Source organism: Pleurodeles waltl, chromosome 6, assembly GCF_031143425.1.
Source record: "Pleurodeles waltl isolate 20211129_DDA chromosome 6, aPleWal1.hap1.20221129, whole genome shotgun sequence".
NCBI classification, from domain to species: Eukaryota; Metazoa; Chordata; class Amphibia; order Caudata; family Salamandridae; genus Pleurodeles; species Pleurodeles waltl.
The window spans coordinates 844,455,752-844,481,043 of NC_090445.1; the positions used below are offsets into that span (position 1 = coordinate 844,455,752).

Genomic DNA, 25,292 nt, shown 5'->3' on the forward strand with positions numbered 1-25,292 from the left:
CCACATACATTTAGTAATTCTACTCCCTACTGGAATGGAGGACGAATCATACCATTATAGGCTGACAAAATAGGTCGGAAGGAGGAACCACCATATTTCCTATCAAATTGTTTTAAGTCCCAAACTGAGAACATTGCTATAGCTTTTAGCGATTCTATATGCTTTTTCCAGTTCAAATTTTCATCAAAAGACATTGGTAAGTATCCTTTTTCACTACTTCTAACTTGTTCGCTCCCAGGGACCAGCTGTACTTTAAGTTTCCTTTCCACAACACTGAAATCTTAGTTTTGTTTACTACAAGCTTCTTCCTAAAGCAATATTCATTGAAGACATTCAATGTCCTTTGTAAGCCTACTTCAGTCTTGGCCATTATCACCAAGTCTTCTGCATATGAAAGACATGGGACATGCAAACCACTCATCTTAGGGCACATACCCTTTGCTTCTTTTAATATTTTTGGCAGGTCTGCTAAAAATAAGGAAAATAAAAGTGGGATCTAAACACAACCTTGGAGCAGGCCATTCTTAATTTGTATCTTCCTTGTTAACATACCCTCCGTATCTATTATCACCAGAGCCCAAATATGGATATGTAGATCCTGGAGAACCAAGAGTAAATCCTTAGGGATACCAAGACTTGCCAGTGTTTCCCACAGTAAATTGTGGTTCACCAAGTCAAAGGAGGCACGAAAATCAACAAAATAACAAATCGGTTTCCCCATTAGAGTATCAATTTCTTTGCCACTGCCACCAAACTGAAAAGTGGTCTAATACTGAGTGGCCTTCTTTAAACCCTCCTTTTTCTATAGGGATTTTATTGTTTCCTTCCACCTAATCTTTTAACAAATAAAATTGCATTTTTTTAATAATTTCTCTCCTATGTCTGTTATATTGTTTCCACAAATTAAATAGGACTGTAGTAGGTAAACGTCATTATTTAGGGACTCAGTCTGTCTACACCATAAAGAAATGTTGACACAATTCCTATCAAACCCACAGTGCCCCATCTGAATCCCTAAACTTACCAGCGTACCAGATGATATTGACAACCTTGAACATGACCACTCTGACTCCCTCAGTACTTTGCATGCCAAAGTAAGACACAAAAGAAATATGAAAATGTAATTTCAAACATTTACTGAAACAATACGAGAATGTCATTTAAAAAATGTATTGAAACAATCATATTCTTGTGCAGAAAACATCAGCTCCAATTATTAGGCAGATGAAACAAAGCATGGTAACCAGCATTATGATAATGGTAAAAAAGAAACAATTCAACCATGATAATATTATTGCATTGCTACTCTATCTGTGACTACCTACGCTATTGAGAGCACATTGGAGTACCCAATGCCACACCGATTGGGATAGGCTAACCCAGCATACATGAGTAAGATGTACCATGAAGCCAGGATGCTGGTCAGATGTACTGCAAGCCATTGTGCTTTGCAGGATAGAGGTCAGTGTCAACAGGGCTGCATCTCGGACACAGTGCACCACGTTCCAGGATAATCCCAGCAGAGCTGCATCTCTGCCGGATGTAGAATGGTGATAGTTTATATAATGAAAGCACTTTTCATTTCGCACTGTGTCAAAGGTGCAGCGATGATACGATGATTTGTCAGTAGCTGTCTCCAACGGACAAACATGATACAAAGGCATTGTATTATGTGTGCCTCGCCTTGGGCTGAGTGTACAGACTCCATGGTAGCAATGCTTAAAAGCAATAGGCTGCATGTACAGTGTCTTCTCAATACATTATTGCATAAGTGTAAAACCATGTAAAAAGTCACCATCAGAAAAATATGCCAAGTTACAATCTGCAATCTGAAATGAAGGCACTGTGCGGGACCTAACGTGCTTCACCACACATCCAGCTGGCTGATCAAACAATAGTTTCTAGGAGCCGTAGCATTTTTTTTTTATTAAATGGGTCTTACAATTGCTCCCTTTCAACTATCAGGGAAGCGCCCAGATACCAAGACTTTTTAAAATATTGCATGATAGAAATTTACCCATCTACAGTCTACATTTCTTTTTATTATAACGGTGGGGAGATTTCCTGGGCCAGCCACCTTTATTAGCTTTAGGGTCTGAATTGTTTCCTTTACCCGATTAACTGAATAATGCAACAAGATCTCTTCACCCACTGTAAACTTTACCTTCTTGGTCACCGCGTCATTTCCATATACCTCCCCCAAATAATTAACCCAAGCATCTTCCCCCATCAGAAATCTCATTTTTCTTGACCCTCTTTTCATTTCTTTGTGTACTAACTGCCAGAATTTCCTAACATTATTTGTTTCAATTACCTTAATCTTGCTTTGCCAACCTTTACTAATATACTAATTTTCCTCAATTTTAACCAGTTCTTATATTCAATTTTTAATAGAGCAGGTTTTTACCTATTTCTTGATCATATTTTTTCTTATGAGACCACTCCTATTTCCTTATTTTCTGTATTAATCTCCCACATTCCCTTTCAAACAAATAATTTCTCTTCATCTGTTCAACATACCCTCTCTATTTTTGTAAAAATATCTGGTGACTCATTCATTTTAAACAACTCTTGATGCTGTATAAAGTCATTAAGAACCCTTAAATGTTCATCAGAAATACTGGTAGTAAGATGTCTTGGTTATTCTACTTGTATCAGGATAACTTTTTCCCTTTGATGCCCAAGTCCCAGATTTAACTCTAAATGCCACTGGCATTAATAGCTTCCCTTTGTTTGTAACACCTTGGACCCCTCTACAGAAGGGAAAATACCACACATTTACAAAAATACAGTTTATTGGGCACCCCTGATTCCCATATTGAAAAGTTTGATATATTGTGGTATGTGTGTCTATGCTTTTTCAAAACAAATAAAATTTAAATTTTTTCATTAAACTAGATAGTTCAGAAATACACTTTAGGGACAAAGTAAGAACAGTGGTGTGAGTACCTCAGTGAAGTCACAGATACCCAGCGGACAAAGTCAGAACTATAGCTGAAATGGTGCCTATATATCCTCATTTTGACTGACTCTTTTTCATGATATTCTTGGTAAAGGATAGGTTGTCGAAGAAAAAGAAAAATGTCACTTACCCAGTAAGCATCTGTTTGTGGCATGTAGTGCTGCAGCTAACTGTGGGGGCTGCAGTTGTTTGAAATAATGTACGTAGAACTGCTTGGCCCACATTAGCTTATTGATGGGCCATGACATCCACACAGTGATGTTTTGTAAAAGTATGCAGTGTAGAGCATGTATCTGCCTTACATATGTAAGTTACAAGTATGTTTCCTAAGCAGGCGATAGAAACTCCTTTTTCGTGTGTAGTGAGCTTTTGAAAGGATAGGTAGCAGTCTTTTAGCTTCAGAATAAAAAGTTTGAATGCATTTGACAATCCAACGTGAAATGCCTGATTTAATAATGGCCTTCCCTTTGGGTGGTTTTGAAAAGGCAATAAAAGGTTTTACTAAAAGATTTAGTTCAATCAATATAGTACATGAGGGACCTTTTTATAGCCACAGTGTATAAAGCCCTTTCTACAAGTGAGTCAGGTTGTGGGAAAAATACTGGTAACTTGATAGACTGGTTTAGAAGGAATTGAGATACCACCTTTGGGAGAAAGTTTTGATTGGTACGCAGTCTTCATGTAGTTGGAAGAAGAGTTCTTCTAAAGTGAATGCCTAAAGCTCACTAACAAATGTGAGTGAAGCGACTGGAATTAAAAATGTTACCTTCCATGATAGAAGTTGGAGTGGACAGGAGTGCAGGGGTTCAAATTGAGGACCCATGAGCCTTGTTAACACAATGTTGAGATTCCAAGTAGACGCTGGTGGTACCCTAGGAGGAATAACTCTTAAGACCCTCTAGGAAAGCTTTAATTACAGAAATCCTGAATAAGGAAGTGTGTTATTTGTTTTGGAGATATGCTGTTACAGCTGCTAAGTGTAGTATTATGGATGTAAAAGCTAACCCAGAGCTATGTAAGTGAAACAGTTAACAGTCAGTATCCTGCACCTTTGCTCCCAGAGGATCAATTTGTTTTGAATGCCAATCATGAGCAGGCTCTAGTAGTAGGTCTCCTTGCTTCCTTGAGAGTATCCACACAATGTTGTGATAGATTCAAGTAACCAAACTCTAGGACTTCAGGAACCAGATTGCAAAGTTGAGGAACTTGGGGTAAGAGGTGTCTGATTTGTCCAAGGTTCTGCATGAGAAGGTTTTGCTTTTTGGGCAGTGCTTGGTGGGGAACTAATGATAGTTCTAGAAGTGTGGTGAACCACAGTTGTCGTGCTCATGTGGAAGCCACTAGGTGAAAGAGGTCTTCCGAAGTTTGTGCACCACAAACAGAAGCAGTGGGAGAGGTGGAAAAGCATAAGAAAATATCCCAATCCAACTCATCCATAGTGCATTGCCCCTGGACTGGTGGTGTGGGAACCTGGATGCATAGTTTGGGCATTTGGCGTTTTCTGCTGTGCTAAAAAGGTCTATGTCTTGGTGCCCCCAACCCTGTAAGAATGTGAGGAGGACTTGTGAGTTGAGCTCTCTCTTGTGGACTTGTTGGTGTCTCCTGCTGACGAGATCTCCAAAGTTATTGTCCACCCTCGGGAGATACTCCACTAACAAGTGAATGATGTATTGGGGTGCCTACTTCCATTTGTCTTCCATATGTTCTGGGCTAGTTGAGATAGCTGAAGGGACCTGGTGCCCCTCTGTTTCTGCAGATAATACATGGCAGTTATATTGTCTGTTTTTATCAGGACTACATTGCCAATATGATGGGGGAGGGAATGTTTCGAGAGGCAGATGAATAGCTAGCAACTCCAGGTGACTGACATGGAGACATGTTTGCCTGTTGCCCAGTGTCCCTAAAAAGTAAGATCCTGTGAATGTGCTCACCAACTCGTGACCAAGGTGTCCGTTTTTATGGTTCTCTGCAGAATGGGGTCCAGGAAAGGCCGTTCCTTTAGGAAATTGTTGGTATGCCACCACTGCAGAGATTAGTAAGCTTGACAGCTCACCAGTCCTAGATCTTCCAATTGGTTGCATTAATGGTGAATCCTAGTTGGTAAAGTAGGTTTATGGTGGTTTGTGTGTGTTGGAAACACTTCTGATGGGTTGTGCTTTTGATAAGCCAGTCGAATAAATATGGAAAAACATGTACTTTGCCTGTGTAGATGAGCAGCTACTACTGTGAAGCACTTGGTGAAAACTGAATAGAAGCACTTTGACTTGAAAGTGCTATCCATTTAGTACGGACCAGAGGTATTTAAGATGTGCCTGGTAAACTGGAATGTGGAAGTAGGGATCCTTCAGGTCGAGGGCAGCCATGAAGTTGCCTTGTTGGAGTAATGAGATGGCATCTTGAAGAGTAACCATGTGAAAATGCTCTGAGACAATGTACCTTTTTAGAGGTCTAAGGTTCAAGATTGGCCTGTGGGACCCATCCTTTGGGGGAATGAGGAGGATGTTTGGGTGGTTGTTTTATGGTACGATGTGGAGGTTTCAGGGAAGGTTGTTTTGGATCTTCCATGATAAGAAGAGCGGCAAAAGGAGCAATGTTGGGAAGGTGTTTGCAACCCTCCCATGGCCTTAATCGTCTCATTGTACTTTTTAATTTTTTCCTCGAAGGATGTCTACTTGGGGTCCAAAAAGATGTTCCCCGTTAAAGGGGAGAGTTAACATGTTCTGTTGAACTTCAGGCAAAAAACCTGATACTGTTAGCCAGGCATGTCTTTAAGGAGCAGGTTTGAATTAATGCCCCTAGCTGCTGTGTCAACTGCATCGAGGGCACAAAGTATTGTATTTATATAAAATTGCCCTCTGAGGGAATCTGATATCCCCTTTTTTGAGATCTTTGGGAAGATGCTGGAGAATCTCCTCCACGTAGCCCCAGTGGGCCCTATCATAGCACAATAAGGGACAGATGGAGTTTGCAATCCTCCAGCAGTTGTCAGATTGTGCAGTCACTCTCTTACCCACATCGCCTATTTTCTTGCTCTCTTTATCTGGTGGGGACGCATCACCAAATGTCTGAGAGCTTGTATTTTTACGAGCTGTGGCCACCACTAAGGAGTCAGGTGTAAGCTGTCCCTTAATGTATGGTGGGTCAATTGTCGAGGGTTTGTATTCTTTATCTACCCTGGGAGTGATATCTCTAGCCCTAACTGGGTCATTGAAAATGTCTTGAGTGTCCCTAAGCATACCTGTAAGCACTGGAAGTTATTGTGCCAAACGCTGATTGGATGACAAGGTTTCAAATAAAAAATTGTCCTCTAGAAGCTCATTATTTAGAAGTACTTTATCAAATATAGCCACCCTACCTATTAGGTCTCGATAAGTTGTTTGTCATCGGGGATGTGAGGTTTGGCCGGATATAAATCTGGGTCTATATTATCAGGTCGGTCTGCGTCATATCAGTCCTACAAATGGTCTTGAGGTGGGGTTGAATATTGGTCTTCAATCCCCCTTCTCCTGTGTAGGAGTGTAGTGAACCCTCAGGTGACTCGGTAATAGGGTGAACAAGTGAGAGTTGTAGCGATGGGGTGTACACAGCAGGCTGTGATGGTGGTGGACTGGTGTGTGGAGGGCTGGTTGCCTTATGCTCCTTTTCCTTCTTTCTTAGAGGAAGTGGAGTGTCCAATGCCTCATTCAAAGACAGTTGTCTTTTTGCAGGTTGTGCCCAAGTGAGGAGGTGTGGTAAGGGTATGCCCTGTATCAGTGTGAACCATTAGGTGCTTTTGCCTTGAGTCCAACTCCTGGTGCAGTCTTTCAAGCACTGTTTCTACTGTTTCCACTGAGTGTTTGGCAACTCTGAGTTTTCAACTCTGACAAGGTTTAGTCAATGTTATTTTCGGTGCTCATGCTTTCAGCTCCGAAGCAGACTTTCTCGTTGCCGAGGTAGAATGGTGTTTCAGCTCTGAAGTTTTAGGCACCAAAGATCCACTTAAGTCCGATGTGGTGGGCCTGGGGTCGACGATCTGCTGTTTAGGCTTTTTTTCCAACATAAATGTTATTACTGGGGACTTAGGGATCAAACCGCGAATGAAAACAATACTAACCGCAACGTACTGGAGCACACGTCCAAACCTGATGGTGGAAGAAAACAATCTAGCAATGGAGTAGAGGACCACACGCATTGCAAGCTGGAGGAAGATGAGTCACTAAACCTTGTGACTCACATATCCAAGTCCAACACTAGGTGACAGACTTATGCTAAGCATGTGTATCTACAGTCACATAAGCTTCAAACATCTCATCAGTTGTCTGGAGCCCAAAGAATCCATTTTCTATTATGAGGATTAGATCTAGGACCATGGAATGTTGTCATTTAGTCCTGTAAGATGGGTTCTTAACCTGTACACCCATCTTTGTTCACAGGTAAGCAATACCTTGGGCAAATTGGTTTTAATGTCGGCCTTTTCAATTATTATCCACTGCAGGTCTTCCTCAGGGTGATAATTTTCTAAGTAATGTGCTGTAAGGCGAGTTGTAGTGTGTTTGCATTGGATGTTACTGTGATGTTAGCACTTGCCTTAAAGCTACTTTTGAGTGACACAAATAACCTGACAGCATTTGGTCTACTTCATTTTCTTCTGCACATGCAGAGTTAACATTTCAGTGACTGTTCAAAAGCCAATTGCATCTCGCTGTGGACCTGTCACTTACTGATGTCATACTCCAATTGTACCTGTGTCAAGATATTGTCACTATGGTCATCTACTCAGTAGAGAAATGTGAGTCATCATAATACAAATGCACAGGCAAAGGAGCTCATTCGGCAATCTGAGCTGCTTATGCCCGTTTTCCAAGGTCACATTCTTTATGACTTTAGAACTGGAACTTGAGCAGTACATGAGTGAGAAAAGCTAGACCAATACACACAAGTGATGTGGGGCAGAAGGGGAAGGATGAAAGCAGATGGTGATTAGAGACGAGGAGAGGAAGGAAAGAAAGTTGTAGAGCCACGCTGAGACAAGGAGCTAGTAGGATTTGAACACTGAGGGTGAGGCAATGACAGGGAGTAAGGAAATGGAGGAGAGACAATGAGCGAGGAGGAGTCTAACATCGGAAGTGAACAATGAAGATGAGGGGCAGACAGAAGAAAGTCAAAAAGTGAGACGAGGACAGAAGGATAGGAGCAGACCGGCAGTAAGATGAGGGATGTGGAGAAGACTAACATAAGAGGCAAGGCTGAAAGGAGAGAAGCAAAGGTCAAGAAAGGGGAGTAGGAGGAAGACTTTTACCTTAATGGCCACAGACCCGGCCTTGAATTGGATAAGGCTCCGAGTTCTCAGCTACCAAGGTCTAGGGAGCAGACAGTGGCCTAAGGCAAGCATTCAGTGGAACAAGGTTGAATGCTTTGGGGGATACAACTTACATTCCTAGAGGATGCCAAACATTAAGAGAGTGAACCCTGTCTCCATTAGATACAGTCAACCATATTACAAACATAACAAGCTTTAGCAAAACCAAGAGATATCACCTCTGGGACCTTTTGGCTATGCCAATTGTCTTAGCCATGCAACACAGTATTCCGGATGCTGTGTCGAATGGCTAAGGAGTTTATTAAACAAAAAAAAGCTTTTGGTGGGGCCACTAGCATTGGAAGGACACCGTAATGTATTTGTGTTTCATTAATGCAACTAACAAAAACATAAGAAGGAAAACCCACACTTATGTTTATCTAGTGTCACAGTTGAAAATGTGTTCATGAGTTTTACAGTTATTTTTAATGTATCTGTTCAAAATTTAAAAAAATTAAGTCTTGTTTTTTACACTAATTAAAAACAATGTAATGCAGTACTGTTTCTAAGTGATGCAATTAGAAGACCTAACAACAATCTGATGTTATTTCTCAGTGAAGGACCAACTAAAGGACAAGTCCCTGAGCTCAACAGATCCAGCTAATTTTCAACAAATTGATTATGCACTATTTGTAACCAGAATAATTGTCAGCACAGCAGAGGACAGAGTTGCAATCACTGAGGAAAGTAAATACAAAAAAGTGATGAGTGTAATGTTTGAAATAATCTCATTGACTGGTAATCACTCTGGGTCACATTCCCTTCTTTTATTTTATTTATCACTGTGCCACTATAGACTTGGACCAACCATACAGAAAGCAGCACTGGTTCTGATCCAATAGGGACAATAAAACCCAAATTGCTAACCTGGGTCCCTTGTGATCCCTTCCCGTTTCCCCAGCGGGTGGGTGTGTAGCCAAGGCTCAATTCATTATCAGTGTCAGCCATATCAGTAAAAGCACTATCTCCCAGTTGTTTTCTGAATGTTAGTATAATTAGCAAGGAACTCGTTTTTATTCTGCCCCTCTTTTTCTTGTACCCATTCTGGTGCACGAAAGTTGCCTGGACGATGCATACTTTTGTTGTGTCAGCTGCTTTAGGTGCTGCTCTGTTTCCCTTGTATCCTGGGGTTGCCTGACCTTCGTTTTGCCTTTTGGTTTGTTATTATTCAAATTACTTTAAGTTGCTAGCATTTGGCTACTTTTTCTTTGGTGCTTGATTTCCACCTGGTTACAGGCACAGCTAGCACCGTCGTCCCAAATGCCAGGCTGGTGTGTGTGTGTAGCCAAGACTCCAGTTAAAGTGGGGTAACAGAAGAGATGCACAGTGGATGCGCCCAGCGAGCATGCTGAAAGAGCACCAAAGGAAAGCCTTTCTTTACCCATCTGTGCCAGATGCGATCAGTGGCCATCTAAGCTGCCCCTTGATCGTGGAGCATTATGCACCATACAGACTCATGTGAGCTCATTCTTGCTTTGCTTTGTCCTTTCTCACTAGCTCCTGAAACCATTCTTAGATTCAGTAAAGAAACCTTTATCATCCTTTGTATACTTTGTATTGGGTATATATTGGGACACCTACCACGTGAGAACTCCCCAGGAGGTTGTTGATTGTTCTTTTTTTACAACAGAACATGTTTTGAAGGTGCCATGGGTAACTCGCATAAAAATAAATCTGGAGGAATTGTTTTGCTCACCACTATTATTCTTCTACCTCTTCTTTGAAGAATGGTCTGCCTGTTTTTGTGTGTGAAATAATATATATATATATATATATATATATATATATATATATATAAAGAAACAATTCCTCCGTTTTAGCCGTACTTTTTCGCAAAAAGGAAGAAAACAGTCTCAGTCACCATGGTGTTGCTGAAGTAAGTATATTTGATGGCACAACAAAAAAACCTTTTTGTTGTTGTGCCATCACATATACTCACTACAGCAACACCTTGGTAACTGAGACTCTTTTCTTCCTTTTTGCGAAAAAGTACAGCTAAAAACGGAGGAATTGTTTCTTCTGTTGTGAAGGGGATCATTACCCAGTCTCGGTCTGCTGCAATGCGGCAAAAGGACTCAAGCAACTCTTTGCAATTTATATATATACTTATATATACTTACTTCAGCAACACCTTGGTAACTGAAACACTTTTCTTTCTCTTTGCGAAAAAGTACAGCTAAAAACAGAGAAACTGAGGAGATGGGATATCTCCTTATAGAAATATGTAAAAGAGACTGGTTGTGGACTGCTATTAAGGGTTGGAACAAAAAATATCAAACTTTTGCAACACGTGTCCTCACTTTCTCAGATATTCCCTATAAGGAGCCCTTTCAGTCTTACTATTGCTGGATTACCCTTAGGTCTCATCTTCAATCACAGATTGAATGGAGACAATGGAAGTTGCAATTCTTGGCTGTCAAGAATGGATACTAGGGATGGGAGATAAACATTCCGAATCACAATAAATGTTTTCCATTAGTTGTTGCAGTACTGGAGAGTCTAAGAAACTGGATGGCATGATTCACTAGTGCTACATAAAAGGTACTTAAAATGGCTATTTCAGATTAATGTGCTGTGATTCCTTTGTAAAGTATATGGCTTCAAAAGTAGAGCATAACTTTCCAAAAAGGTGTAATCGTCGATTCATCACACGTTTAGTCTGAAAGTAATATTTGTTTGGGGTTTAGGGTTAGAGGGTTTGGAAATCATGGCTGGGGCAGTGGGATGGTGTCTGGTGCCAAGAAAAAGATTTGAGGGGTGGATTACTCTGTATACACCACAAAATTTGCCATTGTTATGTACACTATTTCGAAAAAAATAAAAACCTTTAATTGAAAAGACACATTTTCTACCGCAATATTTTTTTCCATAATTTCTTTAATAGAGCCTGATGAGCCCAAAGTATCTAGCTTACAAAGAAAAGAATGGCTTTTACAGCTCCTATGTAAGGAGACAGATGAAGATTGTAACTGTGTGACGAAAAATATTGACAAGATAAAACAAATCACCGTAGCCAACATTATTACAAAATTTTAGAAAAGTAAAACTGAGGAATCGTCTACATGATACATTTCACAGAAGACACTCTTGTTTACAAACCTGACTGGCTACGTATGTATGCCAATGAAACAATGGCAACAGACCAAGCAAACTCCGGCAAAGATTTTGATCCTGAAATGGATGGGAATGTCGCATACAACAATAAAGCTCTTGATTGAAATACATGGGGACATTCCTTTGATGGGACTGAAAGATGTCAACAGTTACTTTTTACTTATTATCTCTTCAGATGAGGCACAATGTCGAAGTGAGGCCGTTTCAGGGACTAATGACTGGCCTGCATCAAATTCTATCATAGACACATTTTCTGCCTGACGAAACCAACTCAGTCGAATTATGGATTCAGAGTTCTTGCGAACCACAAGGGATATGAAACAGGATAAAGCTTTGTGAATTTCCTGCACCAAAGAGATCAAACAGCGTCAAAGGCAGAATAACCTCCTGTCTACTACCATTCTATTATTATGTAATAGTCTGACAGACATACAAAGTTTGAGGGATTGAAAACTTTTGAATTGTGCACTACACAGACCAACCTGTCTCTAGGCCTGTAGGTCTATTCCCAATGAAGGGCCCTTCATGCACATTTAGCTTTATTGTCTAAATTCTGCATATCTGTTGTCCATATAAATGTGTTTGAAGGTGGCTTAAAAAGTGATTGTATAAATAATTTACAGATGTTTGAGTTCACGAAGTAAAAGGCAGATGAAAGTAAAATTCTACTTTGATCTGCTTTATAAATTTGCTTTCCTTCTCTTGAAGCAAAGTATCTAGACATTCCCTGAGATATTCACCCCGCTCACGTTTGTAAGCTAGAACTGGTAGACCCACGTGGATCTTCCAAGTAAGCCTCTTAATGAGCTGAAAGAACATTTGTTGATTGTTGACCTTTCCTGTTTATCTTTTGTTTCTGAAGTCAGTGGAAGTGAAATCAAGAACGTGGAGCGCAGATGCCAGAGCAGCATAGAGATGAGTAGTGCTGAAGCGGAGGCAGTATACTGGGCTGCTTGTGGGAGATGACAGGGAGAAGGTCTGAAATGAGAAACAAATCTTGTTTCAGAATAACACTATTAAATACATATTTACCAATTAAAAACGTATATAATAAACTTAATTTAAGTTTTACACCACAAATACATGATTCACACAGTTCTCTCATTGCTCAGTCTCATCACTTCCAAAACTGTGTAACGTTTACGAGCTTTACATTGCATCTTATCCTCTGGGTGGGAAAGCTATGGAGGAAGAACCACTTTAGTTCAAGGTTGTCCAAAATTGGTAAGCAAAGGAACACTCAATCACAGATTACCAAGATATCTACCAGATCAAGGCACAAACCATATACATGAGAGTTAACGGCGAGTTCAGTGGTTACCCTGAAAATCTGGGAGGTAATGAATGGACCAACTCGGGACAACCATGCTTTAAATCATGTTTTCAGAAAATGCAAAATACAACACAATACCTCTTCACCTAATCTCTCTGAATTAATTTCGATTTCTAAAAGATTGTATCATTTGGCTGGTAAAGTAGAACAACCTGGCATCTAATCTCAAATTGACTAATCTACTCAGTAGCTACTTTGACCCCTGTGGCTAAAAGAATTTCCATAGAAAATAGCATGGATCAAACTCCCTCTGGGTGCTAGGGAACAAAATCCACTGAACTACAACATCTAGAATAACGGAGAAGGTGAGAAAGCTGACAACTTGTTAATTTTTAGGGTACTGCAAAAAGATGAAATTATTTTGAAATGTTATGTGTTATTTCTTGCAGAACGTTCTTTCAGCAAACAAGAGAGACAAAGCAACATTCAGATAATCACACATCGGAAACTTAGGATAAGTAACTCTTTAACACTTACATGGAAGGCCTACGTATGTGTATTGTGATTCCTTTTTAAAATTAACAAATGTACACGGTGTGAGCTTACGATGCAAGAAATAATTAATTACATGTGGAGGTTTGATGTTTACATGCGATCTAGCAGACAAAAAGCAGGGTGTTTTCTACATGCTGTCCTGCTTTCATTGCCCGAACAAAACTATGCTACTAAATTTTTAATAACGTAAAGTACGGTTTCATTCTTGCGTAGACCATACAGTTCAGAATGACCATGTGGTGCAGGTAGTCGAACAAGCTGCAGTATCCTTTCCTAGTTCAGTTAGAAAAAAATACATAGATAAACCACAGGGTCAAAACAATATATTTATAGTACGGCTTAAGGTGAGCGAACAGTGTGTCCAAAAGCCATAGACATTTATTTCTTCTGAATAGTGGTTTGAACACAGATGTGCAGAATGACAACGTTTAGTTAATTCTAGCCATGGTATTCATAGTACTTAAGAAACCTTGCCTCTATTGTATTCCTTTATAGCATAACCCAGCTGCCCCACAAGTTGAGTACTTTTCAGAATGTCCAGTGACACTGAGTTACTTGTACTGTATGTGCCATCAACCCAAATGTGACAAAGCGTTTTGAAACATGTATGATCTACTTAGGTTTGTTTTATATATATATAACGCACTTTCACCTTTCATTGAAACTATATATATATATATATATATATATATATATATATATATATATATATATATATATATATATAGTTTCAATGAAAGGTGAAAGTGCGTTATTTAAAAACTAAAACAACATCGAAATTAACCAGTTACAGTTTACTGAGCTAACTATAGCTTGCTCCCCCACCATGCCCTGCTTATGACCTTACATATTACAAGACATGTTAAATTACATCATAGATAATATCTGACAACACCATAGTCATAGTCAGCATATACTTACTGAGTGTACACATGCTTCTATAGCATGGAAACAACGTAAGGTCTGGAGGCAAGTGTGATTGTGCATGCTGAAAGTTAACACATTACTAAAGTTTATTAATATAAGGCTGAGTGCATCTAATGTGGGTTGCACAAGTACATTAGAAAGTAGGCTGAGTGATAAAGCAAAAGCCTATTACAAAAAATCTATGAGAAAGGCATACTTTCTCTTTAAAATACATTATCCACCAGTAAATGTCTACATAAAAGCCAATATTAAATAGTTGTAGTACTGTGCTATAGGCTCATTCTATGTAGCAAGGCCATTTATAACATGTGGAAGTTTATTTCCAAACCACGCTGAAGGTTTAGAGGTATTGAAGATTGTTGAATAATGTAGAGTGTAGGGGTGTCCCACTTAGAGGTGGTTACTATAATATGCCACTGTGCCCATCTCAAGAACGTGTGTAGTGTATTTTACTAAACTATGGAAGGTTGCCTATAGGGCTTCATAGAAGGTGTGTTTTCAGTGGCAAATGTATATGTCAATCTCTTGACCTAAAATTGTGGATCATGTGAAGTTTTTAAGTGGTTCATCCATTTAAGGTGAACAGAAACGTGTCCACAGCTGTAGGTTGTTGAATGACTTCAAGGCCTCAAGTCCTATAGGGCCACCATCTCAGAATGATTGTACAATGTCATCAGTGATGTCATTAATAATACCATTTGACAATTATGGCCCTCATTATGTCATCGGCGATAAAACCCGCATACCGCTGTGGCGATGCCCGCCAAAAGACAGTCCCCGCAGCTACCAGCCGTCTGCCGTATTATGACCACAGCCAGATTTCTGCCAGAAGGATAGCGAAATCCAGCTGTAGCCATGCCGGCAGATGGCAGTAAGGTGGCGCCGCTGCCACCAGCAGCCCCATGCCAGTAGACCGCTGCCAGCCGTATTATGACCCATAAAATGGCCTGGCGGTGTTCTGCTGGCGGACGTTGCTGCTGGCAGAAGCGCCCCATCCCGCCTCCTTCCGGAGGACCCTCTAAAGACATGTAATTGGGTGCTCTGACAGGGGAGGGGGATCAGGGGTGTTGTGCGTGTTTTGGGGTGTATCTTAATGTTTGTGCATGTGTGTATGCGGGGGGTGTATCGTGTTGAATGTGTGTGCATGTATGGAGGTGTGAGTGTGTGTATGTTGTGTTCTGTGAATGAGTGTTTGCGTGTATGTATGAAAGTGTGTGCGGATGTGTGTGTGTGAATGGATGTATGTGTGCGTGGGTCAATGTGGGAATGGGTCTGTGCATGCGTGTGTGAAGGGGGTGTGAATGTGGGGGGGGTTAGAGAGGAAGTGGGGCTGGGGGAGGACTCTGGGGAGGGGGGTGGGGGGAGGATTCCCTGTCACTGATAGTGCCTACCGCCATGGTTTTCGTGGCGGTAAGGGAGCCACAAAAACCATGGCGGCAGGCGGGGTCATAATCTTGCAGATGGTACTGTGACGGCTGCCGGGCTGGAAATTGATATCTCCAGCCCGGCAGCCGTTACCGCTGTGGTGGTCGGTGTGGTACAATGGCGGGTCATAATATGGTGGAAAGTACCGCCAGCCTGTTGGCTGTACTTTCCACCATATTACCGCCGACCGCAGGGTCATAATGACGGCCTATGTCATTGAAACTGGCATGAGTGATGCAATATGTGAGATTAGAAGCAGGGCACGGTGGAGGCACAAGTTATAGTTAGCTCAGTAAACCATAATGAATTTCAGTGTTTTTCTCTAGTTTTTTTAATATAATTTTTATATTGTTACAACTCCTAACAATAACATCATTTTAACCATTGGTTTTCTTGGTGAGTTTCTAGGGTTTTCTTAAATGTAAGCTAAAGGTCTACTACCTTCCCTAACTATATTGTCACGTCAACATTTTTTTTGGGGTGATTTTCTTGGGCTTTTGATCATACTCATCTAAACTTGCTGAGCGTAGCTTCTGGCAATGCACAGCAGGGAGCTGGCAACAGCACATGGCCTGCAGACAGGCCCTGCACCCAACCCCCTGCGGGTGCTCAACAACCCACTGCACCTGGAGGGTTGGGTGTAGAGCCTGGCCTATGGCCAGACCCTGTGCCCAACCCCCCACAACTGACAAACCTCCTGCCACATACAACCTTCAACCTGCACACAGCAGGTGTTGGGTATTGAGCCGATCCTTCCCCCAACTCTCACAAGTGTACAAATCCATGTGTAGAACAGAGTGGTTTTTGGGGGGGTTTTTTGTATTTTTTTTCACTTAATTGTTTTTTAACTTTCTTTGCAGCGTCCAATATTGTTTTTATATCAATATAATTTGTTTCTGTTTTTCACATTTTAACAGCTTTTAGCTAATATATTTGTAAAATTCTGGAAAATTGCTTTAAACATTTTTTTTCTTTTTTCAATTAATTCCTTAAATCTTTTACAAAGTCTTTGTGTTCTGTTTGAAGGTTATGTTCCATGGCCCATGTATATACTCTTCGGCTAACTTCACAACAGCCCACAACTCTATGACAAAGTTTGCAGTACATATTGAAGTATATGCAGAATATCTTGAAATGCAGCAGGCTATCATAACTTTTTTTTCTTGTTGTTGCAGCACTTCCTCTAGAGCTATTGCTTCTCCTTCTACCACTTGCTTCTTTGTACAGATGCACACACTTTGCTGTTTGGGTGCATAGCTCTCTAGTGCTTCCACATTCCAGTGGTTCTCATTGAATACTAGCCAGTATTCCCTCTTTGGAGCACCTTCAGGCACAAAGTATACGTCACATCCTGTGCATTAATTTTATTTCACAAGCTGGAATGGGACACCAGTGATTCCTTCACTGGACTTGCTTCTTGCAGTGCTGCAGAAGTGCTTGGGAGAACATTGACATCATCATCTTCAGATGGTGTACTTTGCAAAGTCCTGGTGGAAGATGAACTTGGTGTTTGATGGGCTCCAGTTTCGTCTGGGGCCATTATGGCTTCAGAGTGTATTTACTGTTAACTAGTTCTGTTAAACACCAGTCCAGTAATGACAGTTAGCAAAATCATTTCATATTGTTTCTAAAGGGTGTTGGTTTTTTAGTAGTGTTTCCTTAGTGGGCAATCAAATGTCTGCTTTCGTTGTCATTTTTTTCTTTGACTTCCCCGAGTTTCTGCGGTACTCCTGCGGAACCCATAGAACCAATGGGAGGGTACCGCGTAGGTTTATTTCCAGTTCTGGGTCCCATGCCAATCTCATGGGACTTGGAACTTTAAAGAAAAAAGTTGCGTTCATTATGAAGAGGTAGTTTTATTTGAAGTTTCAGCCTAGAGATTTTCGCACAGGCCCCAATAAGAAAGGTGTTTTGCAGGTTTCTGCGAATTTCCTGATTTTCTAGGTGTCAGACTACCTTTAAACCAGTACTGTCTTACCTATGATAAACCAAGAAACAGCATATTATTGGCTAATATCAATAGTTTTATGTATAGATAGGAAGACCCCACCCTCTTACTCTTATCAAGGGGGGCATTTCTCAGTACACCCCCCCTATCCAATCTCTCCTGTTTTTCCCCAATTTTGGGAATTTTCAAGGAATTCAGCTACAAACAGTGGCCTTAGGATACAAGAACTGGAACACCACTCAGGCGAAGAAGAGGAGCAACAAGAAAAAGACCTAACCCAGCACCTCCCAAATCCATCATTTGGGAGTTTTTCATCATTCCTCCAGGTAAAAAGAAAGCATCTGGAAAGCTGGTGACCTGCAGCCTCTACATCAAGCAGTTGTCCAGAGGTACCAAGAAGAAATATTAATTTGGTAACTCCTGCATGCTGAAGTAACTAAAGGCGTGGCACACCAGACAGATCAATGCTGTAACGATAAAGAGGCAGGAGGATGAAGGAGCCTGGACATCCAGTGCTCCCCTTCCCAGTATGCAACCTGGTGACACTCCTTTTCCTGATGCTGCAGCAGCCCTGAGCATTGATCGGAACTGCATCTACCATTGAATTGCTCTCTGTGGCATGGACTGCGGTAAATGTGTGTGTGCAGGGGAGTAAAGTACCACCCTTGAGGGATCAGCTATTGACTGCACACTAGCAGGTGTGCAAAAATTAGGTATTTTACCTTTTTTTTATTCAAACTTTAGTGACCCTTTTTTCTTGATTTTAGTTCAATTCCCCAAATACATTTTTAAGTATGAAAAAAATAAAGAAGTGTTTAAAAAATCTGAAAAACAAAAGTTCTTGTTACAATCAACTTTATGGTTAAAAGATCGAAAATTATTTTGTCTTGTTTGGCATGTCTGTTTATTCGTTTGTGCACCGCACGGGGTTGGTCAACCCTTCGCCCGCACACAGCCGTCAGATATACGAGGTGTGGGGTTGCCCACAAGGGTTGGCGTACGGCAAGGCCCCGTGCCCAACTCCTCATGGGGAATCAACCTCCAATGGACTCCCATCCCACATTTTTCCTACTTTTAAAAAATAATTTTGGTACTGCTGTAGTATTGTGGTACCGATATGAAGTGTCAACCCCCATTACCATAAGACTGTGCAAAGTTCAGTTTATAAAGCTTGCTTTTTTTTTTTTTTTTTACATTTTGGCCCTTGGGGACGATCCATCTGGGTCTTTTCCTAGAAGTGCCAGAGGATCAGACTACAACTGGAAAAATATGTTTTAGGACCTCCTTTTTTCTTGGCCCCCGCTTGACACATCACCCTAAAACTTTCCAGGAAGGAGCTGCGGTGTACAAACTTGTTTTAAAGTTTCATGAAGATTTGTCAAATGGTGCCATAGTTAGCAGCGAAACAAAAAATGTTCCTCCTATGGAAACTCTGCTAACCTTATCTTAACTACACACTGGCAACAGCTGCTGACACACACACACACACACACACACACATATATATATACACACACATGTATATTATGTACTGAAAAAAAAACCCAATAAAGTACTGTTATACTTGGGTGAATGTCAGTTACAACATTAATGTTTTCAATTTAAACAGCACAGAAATTCGCCAGTTATAGTGAGCAGCGCTAACGCCATGTACCGCTTTTGACCTCACATATTACATCACTCATGACATGATCTATAACATAATTTAAAGAATCACGGATGACATCATCCAAGCTTCTTTTGTACATATTACTCTATAAACTAGTAAGGCATTAGAGGCCTGAAAGTAAGTACAAAATACCTTAGAATAATATAGAGCATCAGTAATGCCATCACAGATCCAAATCCCTTAGCTGTAAAATGTAGGCCCCATCCCCTCGCATTTTAAATAGGTGGTGCCCCAGGTGCCCATCCCGGCACCCACCAAGCACATGCTGGGGAATGTGGAGTGAGCCCCAGGGTCCCTGTGGCCTCAGCCAGCCCCCTGTTAGGTGTGGAAGCCGGCATTGCTCCCGCTTGGACGGAGAAGCTATTTATGTTGCTCCCTCCAAGCGGGAGCACTATGTTGTTATGCTTCCCTGTCCACATTAGTGGGGGTAGGGAAACAGATCACACGTCTCTCCCAGCCTGCAGGAGCTTTTTTAATACTCCCGCTGGATGGGAACAGATTTACTGTTTGCTCCCGTGTGGCGGGAGATTTGCAGGAGCAGCTACATGTTACACTGCCCATGTGGGCTGGAAAAACTTCTGGGTCCTGGGGGCAGGCTCCCCGGGACCCAGCATGTGAGTCGGCCCCTTGGGATGGGGGTCCCCGGACCCTCTAAAGGATGAGGCCTTTTGTTTAAAATGACAGCCCTGGGGAATGGGGCGCAACACCTTTTTACGGGTCAGGGAGGGGGACTGCGTGCCCCTCCCCCATCTAAAAAAATATGCTTTGGGCTCTAGGGGATGGAGTTCCTGGGGCCGAAAAACGGGTTGCTGAGGTGTGAAGCCTGCCACCTTCTCTTAAAAAATACTTTGGGCACCGGGGATGGGGTTCCCAGGACTAGTACAGCTTGAGGAGGGCGACCACGTGCCCACCTCCCGTTAAATGTACCCAGCCTCGGCAGATGGGGTCTTCGGGCCCTCCATGGGTTGAGGACAGGGCCCTACTTACAACCCTTCCCTATATTTTTTATTTTGTGTGGTGTGTGCATATTTAAATAAATAAATAAAATATCTGTGCCTTCGCAGGAACCGCCATCAAGGCCATTCCTTTGAAAGCACTGCAAGTTTGGTGCATGGCCAAGATCTTTCAGGAAGTTGCCCACCAAACCTTTTTGTTCTCAATAACAAACCCCCAAAGTGGGAGTTGTTTTTGAAAAACAAAAAACTAATGACCTGTACACAATGGTTATTTTTTTTTTTTTACTTTTCTGTCTAGTACTGACATGTTTTTCCACTCTAAATGTGACAAGGGGGTCATATGTCCTTACTCCAATGTTAGCCGACCACTCTCAGTAAGCTTTGCAATGAAAGAGCCAGTGGGGGCACTGCCTTCAGAAACATGACACCTGTGTGATGAAGTACCTTGTAGGCCAAACTTTAAATGGGACCCTTGGTGTGTTTGATTGGGGATTTAGTTCTCCCTGTTTTATCCCAGTTGTGACTGGACCCTTTCAACATCCTAGACAGATCTCCATCTAGCACTGTGTGTACCAAATTTCTAGGTTTCTTTCCTTGATCCACTCTCATCCTCCACACTCACATCAATAAGATGGCAAAAATGCACAAAATATATGGCCACCAAATAGGGAAAGAGAGTGAAAAGCACACTGTGAATTTTAAGGATACATCCTCCCCAGTTTCACCAGTAACAAGTAACTGATACCTAAAGCTAAAAGAAGGGAAAACCTGAGTGCATCAACGTGGCAGCTGAGGACAAATTGATTTTTTTGTCCTTAAAAAAAACCCAAAGACCATCATTCACAGAAGTAACATGCTTCATCATCGGACCCCTCTGCGCTCAAATTCTGGTGACACAGTCAGTCTATGTTGTTGAGGATTAAGATGGTTAGAAAGGGAAAGGGTAAAAGCATGACTACACCAAGCCTTTTAATCAAAGGGCAACCAATGATAGCTAAAAGTAAAGCCACCAGGCTGCATCAATAGTGTTTTCTAGTGCATCCATTTAAGTTGTCACTCGGAGATGGACTATAGGTAGCTCAGTGTTGGGAAGTATTACTCATAACAATCTTACCAGAGTCCTAGAGGGAGCTCATCATGGTAAACGTTGGATTACCATGGGGAGAAAGGGCCAGGTGATGAACCATGTCACCTTGATGGGTTAAGGGCTTGGTTCTTCTTAAGGGAAACCTCTAACCGATCCTTTTTTTTCTAAGCTGCCTCACTGATGCACTCAGGTTTCCATTTTTTTATAGCTTTAGGTGTCAGGTAGTCATTGGGTTTGATAACAAAAATTACGCTTTTAGATAAGACTGTTACCAGGCCTGAAACACTAGTTTTCAAACATGACTTCACAAATGTACTTCAATTGCCTGTAGTCTTCTAGTGGATTCTAGGAACTCCATTCTCACTGGCACATCGAAAATACATCCTGCTTCCCTGAAAGCTGCTCTCCACATTACAGCATGTCCTGTGTCTGACAACAACCATTTTGGCCAGATCACTTCCACACTCATCTCACTTCAAAGACTTCTGATTGAAGGTAGGTGTTTCTTCTGATCCACAAATACCTCCTCTATTTCACCTTCACACGCTATCTATCCCATAAACTAATAGTCTCAAGGAGCCTCTGGTCTCTTTGAAACTAGGAAACTCCTCCCCTCACCCTCCCCTACATGTCTTGCAACATGCACCAATCCCTTCCTTATCGCTTTAAACTTTGGACTTAAACTCCCTTCTGTTCAGAAGATTTCTTCATTTAGCCACATCCTAAATGGCCTTTTTTGCTCAACCTCTGTAATTTACCATACACCTTATTTCCCCTTCAACCTCTTTTCTGACAAACTGATACTTTTAACTCTACTTCTTTGTAAACTTTGTATTTATCTCATCCACAGACCTCCCACTTTTCCATACTGAGGTCAGCATCTTATATCTGCACAATCTCTCTTCTCTACAGTTATCATCAATGATTATTTTATGTGATTCAGGACATAAATCCTGTTTGTATTTTGCTTTTAATGTGCCATTCGTTTCTTGGGAATTAGAGGGGCAGTGACCGGGAGCAGGAGGGTGGGAAAGGGACATTGACCGGGAGCGGGAAGGTAGGGGGGGACAGTGACGGGCAGCGGGAGGGTGGGAGGGGGACAGTGACGGGCAGCGGGAGGGTGGGAGGGGGACAGTGACGGGCAGCGGGAGGTGGACAGTGACGGGCATCGGGAGGTGGACAGTGACGGGCATCGGGAGGGTGGGAGGGGGACAGTGACGGGCATCGGGAGGGTGGGAGGGGGACAGTGACGGGCATCAGGAGGGTGGGAGGGGGACAGTGACGGGCATCGAGAGGGTGGGAGGGGGACAGTGACGGGCAGCGGGAGGGTGGGAGGGGACAGTGACGGGCAGTGGGAGGGGGCAGCGGGAGGGTGAGAGGGGGCAGCGGGAGGGTGGGAGGGGACAGTGACAGGGAGCGGGAGGGTGGGAGGGGACAGTGACAGGGAGCGGGAGGGTGGGAGGGGACAGTGACAGGGAGCGGGAGGGTGGGAGGGGACAGTGACAGGGAGTGGGAGGGTGGGAGGGGACAGTGACAGGGAGCGGGAGGGTGGGAGGGGACAGTGACAGGGAGCGGGAGGGTGGGAGGGGACACTGACAGGGAGCGGGAGGGTGGGAGGGGACAGTGACAGGGAGCGGGAGGGGACACTGACAAGGAGTGGGAGTGTGGGAGGGGACAGTGACAGGGAGCGGGAGTGTGGGAGGGGACAGTGACAGGGAGCGGGAGTGTGGGAGGGGACAGTGACAGGGAGCGGGAGGATTGGAGGGGGACAGTGACAGGGAGCGGGAGTGGACAGTAATGGGGAGTGGGCGGGAGAGGACAGCTGCGGGAGGGACAGCGTTGGGGAGCGGGAGGGCAGGAAGGGGTGATGACGAGGAGCAGGAGGGACAGTGATAGGGGCGGGAGGGGCAGCGATAGGGGACAGTGACGGGGCGGGGGGAGCAGTGAGAAGGGGCAGTGACAGGGAGCGGCAGTGACAAGGAGCGGGAGGGGGCAGCGACAAGGGGCGGGATCAGCGACAAGGAGAGGGAGGGTGGGAGGAGGCAGCCACAAGGAGCGGGAGGGCAAGAGGGGGCAGCGACAAGGAGCGGGAGGGAAGGAGGGGTCAGCGACAAGAGGCAGGAGGGGGCAGCAACAAAGAGCGGGAGGTTGGGAGGGGGCAGCGACAAGGAGCAGGGGTCAGCGACGGGTGGGGTGGACAGCGACAGGGGAGGTAGGGGACAGTGGCGGGATGGGAGACGAGAGTGGCGGAGTGGGAGACGAGAGTGGGAGGGACAGGGAGGGTGGGAGGGGGACAGCGGCGGGGAGGGTGGGAGGGGACAGCGGCGGGGAGGGTGGGAGGGGACAGCGGCAGGGAGGGTGGGAGGGGGACAGTGGCGGGGAGCGGGAGGGTGAGCGGGGGACGGGAGGGGGACAGGGAGCGGGAGGGTTGGAGGGGGACAGTGACAGGGAGTGGGAGGGGACAGTGACCGGGAGGGGGACAGTGACAGGGAGCGGGAGTGGACAGTAATGGGGAGTGGGCGGGAGAGGACAGCTGCGGGAGGGACAGCATTGGGGAGCGGGAGGGCAGGAGGGGGCGGTGACGAGGAGCAGGAGGGACAGTGATAGGGGCGGGAGGGGCAGCGATAGGGGACAGTGACAGGCGGGGGGGAGCAGTGAGAAGGGGCAGTGACAGGGAGCGGGAGGGGCAGTGACAAGGAGCGGGAGGGGGCAGCGACAAGGGGCGGGATCAGCGACAAGGAGAGGGAGGGTGAGAGGAGGCAGCCACAAGGAGCGGGAGGGCAAGAGGGGGCAGCGACAAGGAGCGGGAGGGAAGGAGGGGGCAGCGACAAGAGGCAGGAGGGGGCAGCAACAAGGAGCGGGAGGTTGGGAGGGGGCAGCGACAAGGAGCGGGGGCAGCGACGGGTGGGGTGGACAGCGACAGGGGAGCAGGGGTGGTAGGGGACAGCGGCGGGATGGGAGACGAGAGTGGCGGAGTGGGAGACGAGAGTGGGAGGGAGCAGGAGGGTGGGAGGGGGACAGCGGCGGGGAGCGGGAGGGTGGGAGGGGGGACAGCGGCGGGGAGCGGGAGGGGGGACAGCGGCGGGGAGCGGGAGGGTGGGAGGGGGGACAGCGGCGGGGAGCGGGAGGGTGGGAGGGGGGACAGCAGCGGGGAGCGGGAGGGTGGAACAGCGACGGAGAGCGGGAGGGTGGGAGGGGGGACAGCGGCGGGGAGCGGGAGGGTGGGAGGGTGGGAGGGGGGACAGCGGCGGGGAGCGGGAGGGTGGGAGGGTGGGAGGGGGGACAGCGGCGGGGAGCGGGAGGGTGGAACAGCGACGGAGAGCGGGAGGGTGGGAGGGTGGAACAGCGACGGAGAGCGGGAGGGTGGGTGGGGGGGGAACAGCGACGGAGAGGGGGAGGGTGGGTTGGGGGGGAACAGCGACGGAGAGGGGGAGGGTGGGTTGGGGGGGAACAGCGACGGAGAGGGGGAGGGTGGGTGGGGGGGGAACAGCGACGGAGAGGGGGAGGGTGGGTGGGGGGGGAACAGCGACGGAGAGGGGGAGGGTGGGTGGGGGGGGAACAGCGACGGAGAGGGGGAGGGTGGGTGGGGGGGGAACAGCGACGGAGAGGGGGGGGGGTGGGTGGGGGGGGAACAGCGACGGAGAGGGGGAGGGTGGGAGGGGGGGGAACAGCGACGGAGAGGGGGAGGGTGGGAGGGGGGGGAACAGCGACGGAGAGGGGGAGGGTGGGAGGGGGGGGAACAGCGACGGAGAGGGGGAGGGTGGGAGGAGGGGGAACAGCGACGGAGAGGGGGAGGGTGGGAGGGGGGGGGAACAGCGACGGAGACGGGGAGGGTGGGAGGGGGGGGGAACAGCGACGGGGAGGGTGGGAGGGGGGGGGGAACAGCGACGGGGAGGGTGGGAGGGGGGGGGAACAGCGACGGGGAGGGTGGGAGGGGGGGGGGAACAGCGACGGGGAGGGTGGGGGGGGGGGGGGGAACAGCGACGGGGAGGGTGGGAGGGGGGGGGGGAACAGCGACGGGGAGGGTGGGAGGGGGGG

The 25,292-nt window shown here is 45.0% G+C and overlaps 1 protein-coding gene across 2 annotated transcripts in view; it reads right to left on the reverse strand.

The window, feature by feature from the left end:
• Nucleotides 1-11,166: 11,166 nt before the first annotated feature.
• The window catches only part of FBXW4 (F-box and WD repeat domain containing 4), a 559,762-nt gene continuing 545,636 nt past the window's right edge, over nt 11,167-25,292 (reverse strand). Inside the window, exon 9 of one of the 2 annotated variants that reach the window (XM_069239564.1) lies at nt 11,167-12,392. In XM_069239564.1, the coding sequence (XP_069095665.1) occupies nt 12,258-12,392 (135 nt within the window). In that variant the 3' untranslated portion in view covers nt 11,167-12,257. The remainder of the gene's footprint in view (nt 12,393-25,292) is intronic. The other variant, XM_069239565.1, reaches the window with a different exon arrangement.